The sequence below is a fragment of the Dermochelys coriacea genome, chromosome 1 (genome assembly GCF_009764565.3).
Source record: "Dermochelys coriacea isolate rDerCor1 chromosome 1, rDerCor1.pri.v4, whole genome shotgun sequence".
Lineage (NCBI taxonomy): Eukaryota > Metazoa > Chordata > Testudines > Dermochelyidae > Dermochelys > Dermochelys coriacea.
Window position 1 is genome coordinate 164,819,060 of NC_050068.2, and position 12,887 is coordinate 164,831,946.

The 12,887-nt window shown below is 37.8% G+C and overlaps 1 protein-coding gene across 3 annotated transcripts in view; it reads right to left on the bottom strand.

The window, feature by feature from the left end:
- Positions 1-482: 482 nt before the first annotated feature.
- Positions 483-12,887, bottom strand: part of IFNAR1 (interferon alpha and beta receptor subunit 1) — a 36,228-nt gene continuing 23,823 nt past the window's right edge. For all 3 annotated transcript variants that reach the window (XM_038391399.2, XM_038391408.2, XM_043508405.1), the window contains exons 7-11: positions 12,070-12,269; positions 8,936-9,090; positions 7,738-7,885; positions 5,642-5,796; positions 483-1,689 (exon numbers count right to left, since the gene is read on the bottom strand). In XM_038391399.2, the coding sequence (XP_038247327.1) occupies positions 1,489-1,689; positions 5,642-5,796; positions 7,738-7,885; positions 8,936-9,090; positions 12,070-12,269 (859 nt within the window). In that variant the 3' untranslated portion in view covers positions 483-1,488. The remainder of the gene's footprint in view (positions 1,690-5,641; positions 5,797-7,737; positions 7,886-8,935; positions 9,091-12,069; positions 12,270-12,887) is intronic.

A 12,887-nucleotide genomic window follows, 5' to 3' on the forward strand; every position in this document is an offset into this window, starting at 1 on the left:
ATATGACAAGAATAAGGGTGGAAAAATTATCCACAAGACTGGAGTAAATTTTTTTCAAGTGTCAGTGCAGAATGCATCATGTTTTGTATAAACAAGAGCCCACTGATAAAGAAAGATCTGAGCTGGAAAAGTTTGTAAATGGCGAATATTATTGCTATTGTCAGTCCAGAGGAATTATAAATCAAACTAGTAATTGCAGCGCAATCATAATGAGAAAACTAAATTTACCCCAGCAACATACAAAAATCACTGCTTTAAATAATTCCTCTGTGTGTATGCTTCAAAGATGATTCAACCATACCAATATCTAGATATGTAATTGTGGCACCACAACATTAAAATCAGTTGGATTCAGGTTTATAAATTTTAGCAATCATTTGGCTCTATGGCGGGGGATTGAAAGGATCCAGTTTTCCAAAGCCACTTCCATTTGATGGTTGTGTTTGCCCTTCATTTACGATCAGTAGGAATTCAAGAACAAGTTGAAAATAAAATGTTTGTTATTTTCAAATGTAGGAGAGAATTTCACATTTAACTACATCTCAGCTGTGGGTAAAAATGTTACAACTTATGGGCATCTGGTTACTAAACAGACACAAGTATAAGCTCCCTAACTTGCTTTGGCATTAAAGTGCATAATAGAATTTGTTCCGTTCTTACAGGGCTGAGATTTTGCTTTTATGCACATCTAATCTGGAAGATCACTGTTTTATTCTGGATGTAGTGCTTGTTAGGCTAGAACGATCAAGACAAAGTTGCCCAAAACTATTCTTACAACAAGCATCCACTATTTTCCTTTAACTTCTCCAGCTAATATTTACCTGAGAAAAATCCCTTTTCTGTCTCTACCTCTGCATGTTAGCTGCATGTTTTTGATCTAAAGCCAAAAGTGTTTGTTGTAATAGAGTCAATTAGATGAATTAGGGATGTTTTATGTCTACTTCTAAAACATTTGTCTAGCTGAATTGTCTCGGAGGAGGGCATATTGATAGTAATAAGTTTAAAGTTCACAGAATTGACACGAGCACATACAATGGACAAGTGGCACCAGGAGTTCCAAGAGCAGGCTTAAGGAAGCTTAGCAGAGTTTTCTTTTGAGACCGCTGTCTACATATGTTGGCATCTACCACCAGCAACATAGATGGGCAAAGATTGTCTTTTCTGCGGAGACATCACAGGACTTTTGCTGATGTTATCAGGATCCACATGGTAAACAGAAAGACTAGTACTAAATACCAACCAAACTGGTATGTCAGAAGAATATCCTTTTCCTGGAGAAGCAGTAGTAATATTTGTTCCTCACATTTACGTAATTTTGCACTACTAAAAAGCAAAACCGGAAGCTTTAGGACCAACAGTTTGACATCATCCTGCCTTTGTCAGGCAAAGACTCTTCCATATGTAATGAGAACAGCAAAATGCTAGTTAGGCTGCCAGTCTCAAGTCTGAGGTTATGTTTAGTTATGCTGTTTCCTGTTCTAGCATTTCTTATAACACTTTAGTTCCAGAAGTATCATCATCATTAGAATAATTTCCTGAATCTCGAGTGCTCTGTTTAGAGGGTTTGTAGTCTTTAAAATCAGTTTGATTTGTTTCCTCTATAACAATACTCTCAATTATACAACAATTTTCTGTTGGCTCCTCTGAAGTTGACAGATACGGACTGTTGAAAGGTTGTCCACCAAGGCACTGCAGATAGGGGAGAATGGAAGGAGAGAGGAAAAACAAAATGATTAGTTATAAGCTTAAATATGGCTTTGGTTAATGCAGCTCTTTGCAATCTTGTTCCCATTATATTCTGTAGTACAATGATGTCTCTACTTATGGTATGGCACCTTTTTTTTTTTTTTTTTTAAGGCGTTAATAACTTAACCATAAAGGTTGCTTTGGTATGTAAATACAGACAAGTATTACAAAATGTCTCTAGATATGTCCCTAAACTAGTGTAAATGGTGGATTCTTGATAACTTGAAGTCTTTAAATCATGATCTGAGAACTTCAGTAATTCAGCCAGAGGTTATGGGTCTATTACAGGAGTGGGTAAGATTCTGTGGCCTGCAATGTGCAGGTCAGACTAGATGATCATGGTGGTTCCTTCTGGCCTTACAGTCTATATGGCCATAACTAATTTTTCTCTCTCTCTCTCTTTTTTTTTTTTTAAACTGTGCTTATAAGTATTAACCACTTACACAGTGTGCTCAGCAAAATATAAAAGAAAAGATTATACAGACACTCTAGCCTTTTGGAGCAGGGAGCTACTACGTCAACACCACAAGTACACACTTTGAGACCCAGAAGAAAAAAAAACTTAGCGCATTTGAGGACAGGGAAGTGGTGGTAATAGGTAGGTACATTTTTTTGTTTTAAACTGATGGGGATTGGCATTTGCATGCTTTGCAAGGGGAGAAAAGGTTCTGAGGAAAAATTTGAAAGAGAGAGACAGTGGGTGCTGGGGCACTTAGATAAGGGAAGGAGTTCCATCTAGTCTTATGCCCCTCAGTACTTTACAAATAGTGAACTGTTAACTCAACTCTAGACTAAAGTATTTAAAATCCCTTCCTATGAAGGGGACACTTATGAATAAAGCATTACATGAACTGTGTTGCCAGTCTACAATTGATGCAAACAGCTGAAATTTTGCCTTACAATTCAATTTACAGATAATTTGATAGTAGATATATTGTTTAAGTTACAACTTGACTGATACTAATGTTTGTAAAGCAGTATGTACTGTATATGCTAAGGGCTCCATTGACACAGAAGTGCACTGGGAACAAGGTACACTGTCCAAGTGACATGCCACCTTGTCAACAATATAACGTTCTCAGAGGCAACTGGGAGAGTACTGTGAAAGCTGATTCTTGCTACACTTTAGTATTTGAATGCTGTGAGCCATAATGTGTGCATCTTGTGAAGGTGCATGTGGAGGGAAAGGGCACTCTCAAGCAAACCTAAGTTTTATGTGAACAACAATACAACTTTAAAAAGTATTTCCATACAAACACTACCTGAATATGTACAGACTGAAGAGAGTTTATAGGAACTACCCCATGACAGTGGGAACTATTTTGAGGTAAAAGTGGAGCTTATGATTTGGAAGGAAGAAAAAAGGCTTCCTTTTGTTCCATGACTACTTGCATACAGTCCTCAACGTAGTTACCCCTGAGCCTCACCTACTCCTGATTTCAGTCACTGCAGCTTAAATGACCACAGGGTTATGGTTTGGGTGGGAGAAAGTGCCAGTGGCATCCCTCCCTTACAAGATATTTGTGCTCCATCATTTCTGATGTTACTAGAAGACAGTGAGGGGATGTAACCACATTCCTTTCATCATACTGTTACATAACTGGACGGACGGGTGAAGTCAAAGAACTTCGTCTCATTAACCCTGAAGGGGAAAATGAAAATTACTACTTGTAACTGGAGTTTGAGATTGATTCTGCACATTCACACTCTTGGGATGCACTGACTGGTGCAACTTGGACAGTGGACCTTCTTGTGGCAGTGCCAGAGTGCTTGTGTGCCCCTCCTAAGCCTCACATCAGCATTTGAGCATGTTCTGAGAGCGAGGCTATAAAAAGGGACACAGTCCCTTTATAGAGCAAGGAATTAATTAGGATTCCACAAAAGGGGGAAGGTGGGCAGGGAGTGAGAATACAAAGAATCCATATCAAAGACCTTTGGTTACAAGTAACCAACCTTTTTTGTTGAGTTTCTGCTGAACATTCCCTCTCATGAGATTGTTAAATACTGCTTGCCAAACTAAGGATGGAGGCATATGGCGTCCTAATTACATACAGATTGAAACACTGCTCTATCAAACTGAGCATCAGATCTAGATACCATATTTAAAACTGTAATGTTTAATGAAAGTGAGACATGAACCCCAATTGCAGCTTACATATTTCAAAAAGAGGAACATGCCTAACATGCCACACAGGTACCAACCACTCTAGTTGAGAGAGTTCCGAGACCAGCAGGAGGTGAGAGAGAAGAGATCTTAACTCTACTCTATATGCTCTCTAGCCCATCTAGACAAGGACTGTGCAGAAACAGCTCAGCCCCTAAAGTTTCCAGCACAGGAAATGAACAATTTGGGAAAGGCCTAAACTCCTTAGTTCTAGCCAGACAACAATAAAACTATGTCTGAACACTAATCTACACTCACCCTTATGAGCATGAGATCCAAGAAAGATAACCAGTATACTGATTAACATGAAAATCTGAAATTACTTTGGGATAAACTTTGGGTGAAGTCTGTGTACAACCTTGTCCTTATGAAAACAAACAATAGAAAGAGGGTCTACCATCAAAACATGTAGTTCCATAATTCTTCTAGATAGACTAACTCCTATTATAAAGTTGTTTTTATTGAGAGAGAGAGGTTTGAAGGGTGCACATAATTGCGTTAATACCAAGTTTAGATCCTATGGAGGAACTGGATTTCCTACTGGCAGATACTAGTTCAATAAACCCTGCAAAACCTTTTAACAGCCATATGAAAAAAATAGTTAAATGAAAAATCGCTATTGCTCCCAAGTGGACTAAGTGAGGAAACAGATAAACCCATAGATTTTAAGTGTAGTAAAGATTCTAAAATACATTGAATAAGAATGGATACAGGATCAATATCCTAGTCAGTCAGCCATAAAACAAATTTTTCCATTTAAAATCATAACATTTCTCTGGTCTACTTTTCTAGAATTGATTAAAAACCATGTTGCACACCTACAGAACAAGCTACAAAAATTAAGCTCCTCATCCATCAGCCACAGTGCAATTAGGAGTGTTGGGTGGCAGAGGAGAAGGGAACATGAGTTGGAGACTCAGAGGAACTCATGGGAAAGGAGCACTCCCCATGAACTTTCTTCATTCTCATCTACTCCACTTATTCTTTATGCATCAGCTCTAGAGGATGCAATGTCCCATAAAAAGTAGGTTTTTTTTTTTTTTTTTTTTTTTAAAAGCAAAACCTGAAGCTTGGAAGAAAAAAACATTTGCACAAAGGCGTTCCTTTATTTAAAAATAAAATTTGATACAGGCTTTTCCCTTCTTTGGGTCAGCTTGACAAGGCAGAAATCCTAAAACATTATTTTGTAATGGCTTTCAATAGGCTTTCCCCTTTTTTCCATACAAATTGAAATATCTGTTTATCACAGATTTAGAGAAATCAGTAATAATCACAAAAGAGATCAGACTAATTCACATACTTTATCATTAAACTCTTGGTATCTAATCCTGGCAAGTCTCCCTGACACTATGAAATACAGAGACACTATTCTTTAGAAAAAAGAAAAGGAGTACTTGTGGCACCTTAGAGTGGTATGATGTCCATCTGTTTGCATTTGGAGAGGAAGATGATGTCTGTCTGTATCTATGCGAGTTTTTTCATGAAGTTGACAGATTTCCACTCTATACGGCTAAATTCAGTGTCTTGCATAATGACAGGTTTCAGAGTAGCAGCCGTGTTAGTCTGTATTCGCAAAAAGTACTTCTTTTCTTTTTGGGAATACAGACTAACACGGCTGCTACTGTGAAAACTATTCTTTAGAACAATGAATCAGATATATTATGTGATGACATTCTACTGTTCTTTGATCCTTGAATAGTTACATTCTTGGAAAGATAGTCAAAATCTTACCTCTATGTTTGAAGGAGGTTTGCATGATGGAAAGAACGCATATCTGATCCGTCTAAATATATAATATATACCAAAAATCAAAAATGATACAAAAAAGAAGAAGACAATCATGGCGATTACAAAGGTTTTCAAAATAGTCCAAGGTGAAGTTTTATCTAAAAAAGAAAGGAATAATCATTAATCTATCTAGGTATTCATGAAGGGTCCTATCACCAAGATCTCTATATTTAAAGGTCATATACAATGTAAAGGCTATACCATAAGACTTTACATTTACAGTGTTTTACTTCTTGAAAGCATTACATGAATATGAATAAATTCTCACACCATCCCAATAGCTTAGAGCATTCTACTGAAACAAAGCAAAAAGGTTTTAGGCACCAAATTTAGGTAGATAGAAACTGCCATTTTGGATCAAAGCCAAGGTCCATCTAGTCCAGGTCCCTGTCTGACAGTGGCCAGTACAGATGCTCCAGAGTAAAATGTAAAAACCACACAGTAGGCAGATGTGGGACAGTCTGCCCCTCACATAGGTGTCTTCCTGATTAATAGTTAAGATTGCCCTAAACTTTGAAGCATGAAGTTTAATATCTCTTCCAAAATTTGACATCATTAATAACTCTGGATATTCTTGATATCCAATCTCTTTTGGAAACTTGTTAAATTCCTGGCTTCAATGACTTCCTGTGGCAACAAACGCCACAATAATTTAGTTTAAGCATTTATGGGACAAACATATTTTAAGAAATTCACCTACTGAAGAAATACAAACACTTAATTTTTTTAAAGTTTAAGCTCAGATGGAAAGGGGTAGCAGTGTCTCACAGCTCTAGGTATCCCCAGCAGCTTGTCACAGGACCATATTCTGCTGCCTTTAATCAGGATATTGTTTTCTCTATTTAAGGCTTCATCTTGTCAGGTACCTCAATCAGCAAAGCACTGCAGTGTGTGCTTAACTTTAAGCAGGTATGTAGACCACTGAAAGAATCGGGGCCAGAATTCTCAGCCCCCTGCAGGATCAAGTGTATTTTCCATTGGCATCAAGTAGATTTGTGGAATAAGATACTAAGTGTTTTAACATGAGTAAGGCTGGCAGAATCCAGCTCTTAATTCCAAAGAATTGTAAGCATCAGAGAATAATCTCTTTTGAGGAACCTGGAATTTACTACAAGTGTTTCACCCATTCTACTCTGGAATACGATCATTTTCTTCCATCATCTTTTCTCTCTTTCATTAGCTGTCTGCATTCTGAATATACTTTCAAAAGCTACAGGCAATGCAGCCAGTACTTTCCACTTCCAGATAAGTGATGTAAAAACAAAATCCTACAGCCTGATGTATGGGGCATTATGTGCAAACCAATGAAACAATTTCTCTTTATCGAGAGTGTTGGTAAGGCATGCTTGGATCCTGATTACAGATGTAGGCTCCTTACTGCGGAAAAAAAAATCCAAAGAATAGTAAAATGGATAAGGTCTGTCATATGAAGAGAAAAAAAATCCCACATTTGGGGATTATAAATGCCAGTATGTAATAGGTAATGTTCATATGGGTGATAGTTTTAAGACAACTCCATGTTACTCTAAGACAATTTTAATATTTGAAAACATTTCTAGCCATAAGATCAGTTAGAAATTCTACAATCATCATCCCTTTGTGTTCACATAGGACAAAAGTAATCCCCTATGCTGGCCATCTGTACATGGATGGGATTTCACTCAGTGATGAGCTATACACTTTGCCCCCTTTTACCAGTACAGGATCTTTTAAACTCTCCAAGAATAGATAAAGACACAATACAATAAACTTGAAAGTATCACATACAGTATAATTCATACTTTTCTAACTTAATTTTGATTTGCATTTACTTTTATTTTCATGGAGCATCCCACGTAACTAGTGTAAGTTAAATCATGCTGATTTTTGATGTCTCAATTCACAATAGTTACACTTCACATTTTACAGTATATGGAGAAATGTGTCTTTCCAGGGGTAATTGCATATTTTAGGTTAAGTCATTTTATTGTAGCCTAAATTATAAAAATTTTTGAACTGAGTTTCAATATATCCCAAACATATATTTAAACTTTTCATACCATTAAGTGTTTTAATACATGCCACATCACTAAAATGACCATCTTTTTTATATGCTGGTGAAAATGCTTGCACTTTCAAACAGTACAAAACCAAGGGTGTCAAGTTAGAGATTGTGAATAATAACTGTTCTTCTTCTTTGATTTTCTCCTGAAAGAAAAAGAAATGCGAGTTAAAAAAACAGTAGAAGATTGATTCAACTGTATTAAAATTGTAAGCAATGCAATACTATACTGAAAAAATATTTTTTGTATAATTTTAATTATACTTTACTATTTCAAATCAAAAAAAAGTTTCAATTTCAAAACTACATTTAGATAGTAACTAACTAACCATTTTCACTATTTTGAAAAGGTGCTTGCAATAGTACACTTCAAAGTTTGTGCTGTACATACAGGAAACTTTCTGGTATTTTTAAGTGTTCTGATATCTTTTCATGTGTGCATTCTTATAGTAGTCTTGTAAAACAAAGTTAAAGAGTTTATTACACAAAAGTTTAAAAATGGAAAATCACATCAAAATGTCACCTAAAAATGTGCAAATTCATAAATGCAGAGAAATTCAGTCTAACCTTAGCTCTGAATTAACTAGAAATGCCATACAAACTTCAGTGCTGAGAATTTAAAAGGAATATTTTTAGATCAACAGGGAAACAACTGAATTAGTGTTATGCCAGCTTTTTTGTCCCTTCTTGGAGTAACTGATATAAGAATTACTGTTTTTTGAACTGAGTGGCCATAAAACTGCCAATACAGAACTTCAGAAAGAAGTTATACTGAAGTAATTTTTTTCTCTAAAAGCCTGATCCTGCACCAGTGAAGTCAATGGGAGCTTTATCAATGACTTCAATGTGCATGGGGTCAGGTCCTAAATAAACTGCTTCCAGAGAGCCATGCAGTCAACTACTCAAAAGTGATCCATTAGCAGCCATTCATGCAAGATTCCTAAAATGACTGTACAGAGGCAATATCATGAAGGATAGCTGCCATCAACAAACCAATATTACCATCTCTTTGCCTACTTCATGACGTAAAATCTTGCTGGGATGTATATATTTTATGTGAGCTCTGCAACAAGAAAATCATATACAAGACTCTTTGTGAAATTAAATTTTTTAAGAGGGAAGGTCTTAGTGCAACATTAAAATCATGTTACTTATTATACCTTTTTAATTAAAGACGTTTGAAAAAGTTTTTCTACCTCAGTATCTGAAGAATTTTTCCAGTACAGAACGCGGTAAGATAAGTCATAAAATTCACTCATGGACTTATTTTCAGACTCTCCTGGAGGAGTGAGCTGGATACGAAGCGAATCCTCACTAGAGCTTACTGTTATGTTTGGAGGGCCAATTTCATCTTAAAACAATTACACACACACACAAAAAAAAGTTAAAAATCTGTTGGCTAAAACATGTAAATAAAAAGTGTTATGGCTGTGATTAAACCCATAACAAAGGTTTTCAGATTTATGGCTAGAAATCTGGCCTTTACTAGTACCTTTACATAAACAAATAGTGGGAGATGGGAAAACAGGCACAATGATGTAAACGTTTAACCCTAATGTTTCAGCATTAATATTGTATTTGTTGTTTTTGAGCTTTCAGTCACACTGTGAATGATATTTGAAGTTGTGATATATATCAGTCAAAATACAGCTACTGAAATTTTAAAACATGCATTGCAATATCTACTTGATAGTTTAATTTAATAGGGAGAGCTAATGAAAACATGAAAATAATTTTATTTATATTAGCAGGATAAAAACATGCAAGAGTCACCAGATGGCACTGTTAGTCTTAGTTATTTTTTTCCTTAGTGTGCAAACACTATCCATTCTTTGAAGAACTGCTGTATTATTGTTAATTTTTGAGGAAATGTATGTAGTCTGTTGGGGGAGCTGTTGCAAACAGCAGGAGAGTTTGCAGTTTGTCTTATTTCCTCTGTCTGACGTCAATTCTTGGGGCAAAGCTTCTTCCTGAGAACCAGACACTAATCTATAGACTGTGATTTCTAAAAAGGGACTACATGCATGCTATTTGTGATCACCTGTGTTCAAAGATTGGCGTGTATAGCATAAAACAAGTTGAACTAATATACCCAGACTCCATACCACCAATTTATTCTCCAATAGGAAGCCCACATGCAAGCCTCTCATCTACACCCAGCAACCATTACAAGAACTATGACAGTCTTTGTGCTTCTTAAACTGATCAACTGGATCAGGAAGCAGTTCCTCTTTTACCTCCAGAGGTATAAGCCAGGTGAGAAGCATTATTGATTTTCAGTCTTCAGTAAAGGGGTAAGAAAAGCAGTGGTCTCCAACTTTTTGAATTTAAGGGCAACCTAGGATCTACCCCGCCCCCTCCCCAAGGCCCCGCCCTATCCCAAAGCCCCACCCACTCCACCTCCCCCCTCCATTGTTCCCTCTCCCCCACGCTCACTTTCACTGGGCTGGGGCAAGGGGTTGGGGTGCAGGAAGGTGTATGGGGTGCTGGCTCTAGGAGGGGGGGTCAGGGCTGGAGGGGCCTGGGGTGCTGGCTCGGGGGGGGTCAGAGTGGGGCTTGGGGTGTAGGAAAGGACTGGGGTGCAGGCTCTGGGTGCAGGAGGTGGTTTGGCTTGCGGCCTCCCACCAGGCAGCGCTTACCTCTAGCAACTCCCGGTTGGTGGAGGCTGCCTATCCTGGTTGCACACCACTCCCAGAAGGGGCCAACGCTCCCCTGCGGCCCCTGGGGGGCACGTGGCTCTGTATACTGCCACTCTCTGTAAGCACCACCCCACACAGCTCTCCCAACCAATGGGAGCTGCAGGGGTGGTGCTTGCAGGCAGGAGCAGCATGCAGAAGTAGACCTCTGCTCCACGCCCCTGGGGCTGCACGTCTGTGCTGGCCGCTTCTGGGAGTGGTTTGGGGCCGGAGTAGGCAAGGAGTCTGCCTTAGCGGCAACCACATTGCACTGCTGGAGATCGCAATCAACCAGTTGGTGACCACTGTTATAAGGTAATGTTTTCTCAGCCTTTTCAGGTTGAAACGCCTTAACTCGAAGTAAAAAAACACTTAATTTTTTTCAATACCTTTACATTTACTATAAAAGTAACAATGATAAAGCTGATAAGCCTATATCATTTGTTTGTGCATTGAAAGGCTGACAAAATAGAGGACACTGAAAAGTAACATGTGCAAGGAGTGCCAGAGCAAGATTTTCTTTATTGTAGATCAGCAGTTTTCAAACTGTGGGTTGGGACCCCAAAGTGAGTCACGACCCCATTTTAATGGGGTCACCAAAGCCAAAGCCTGAGACCAACCACCTAGGGCTGAAGCCCTGGGACTTTGGCCCTCCACACCCAGGGCAGTGGAGCTTGGACGTTAGCCCCACCGCCTGAGGCAGTGGGACATAGGTAGGCTCAGGCTTCAGTCCCACCTCCTGGGGTCATGTAGTAATTTTTGTTTTCAGAAGAGGGTTGCAGTGCAATGAAGTTTGAGAACCCTGTTTTACATTGTAGTTAAGTTTTCAGTGCCTTGCAACCCTCTCCCCAGTTGTCTGTCATAACTTCCCTGGGAGTTGCAAACCACTAGTTAGAAATAAAAATTTTTTATTAAAGCTAATGTTAAAAAAATTATATAAAATACATAGGTTGAGAACAGAGAGTGTCTGTACATCTGGGTAGTGTACTCAGATTAGAAACAAACTTTGTATTTGTGGATAAAGTAATAAGACACACAGTGCATAACCAGCAATAACCCAAATTTAAGCAAATGAATTTAAGAATACAGTTTAGATATTTAGCATCCACGCATTTGGGTATATTACTCATGAAAAACGTTATACAGAGAGTTGGTGGTGGAAAGCAAAATATATCAATGAGTGAAGACTGTCCCTCAGTAATTGAGATTGAGTCCACAATTGACTGGTTTTCTAGTTTCCCCCTTCTCTGACACATCAGGAACTGGCCCTGCGTCCAAGGCAAATGCCGGATTAGAGGGACTCCTGCTATGATCTGGTATGCTAAGATTTACCTAAGAAAATGATTAATGTCATATAGTTAATGAATGAGGAAAGTTAAAGTATGCAAAAAGTGCACAAGATGCTGTGTATCTCAATTTTAGTAAGTAATTTGCCATTTTCAAGCCAGGAGTGAAATCCTGGCTCCATTGAAATCAATGGGAAAAAAACTCCCACTGGCTTCAGTGGTGCCAGTATTTCACCCCCAGTGCTTCTACAGGGAACTATAAAAATGAGAAAAAGATTAAAAATGAAAATGATTACACTGAATGCAGATACTAATGGTGTATAAACCAACTGAGAAATGAAGAATGGTGAAGAAAATATATCCACTTACTTACTACACAAGGATCCACTTTTATTTCATTAGACCAACGTGATTTATTATATCCATTCATAGCCTGTACACGGAGAAAGTAAGTTCCACTAGTTTCTATGTCAGATGAGAAGTCACACTGTGTAGTAGTGATGTTTTCGCATCCAGAAATAGTGTTCCATTTATTTGAATAGTCTTCAGGGAGACTCTTTAAATATCCACTAGAATAAATGACATTTTGTGGTCAATATGGACTCCCTTCTCTATCAAACTAACAATATTTTTCATTTAAATTTACAGTTGAATGAATACGTCCATTTCTGTTCACTGTTTCTAAGCAAACATCTGTAATGAATGCGTAAATTTATGTCAAAGACTTCTTCAAAGTCCAAAGCTATATCAGGCAGTTCTGCGTCAACTATTTTGCTGACATGCTCAAAGAATTCCATCAGAACTCCATCTTTTTTATTGAATGTTCATTCTTAATTATAATGAAGAGTGGGGAAAATGTATTAAATGCAACATTTTCAATTAAAATCTGAACAGATCAGGTTATTTAAATTTAGCTGAGGACAGCAACATTTGTGCACTCACTGCACATACACCATGTATACTAAGTTACACATTTGCAGCCTAATCATTAATGGTGTTTGAAAATACCAGAGTATGCGTAATGTTAAAATTTCTCTGAGGACTTTAATATTTGCATTTTCTGACTTTCACATGTTTAAGTTCTCACTTCAACTCATCAATTTCCTTGGTGTTAAGACAGATTAGGAAATGTGAGTGTTCATCTTATAGGAATAGTATCTGGCACACATTTAGAAGCCTAGCCTAGA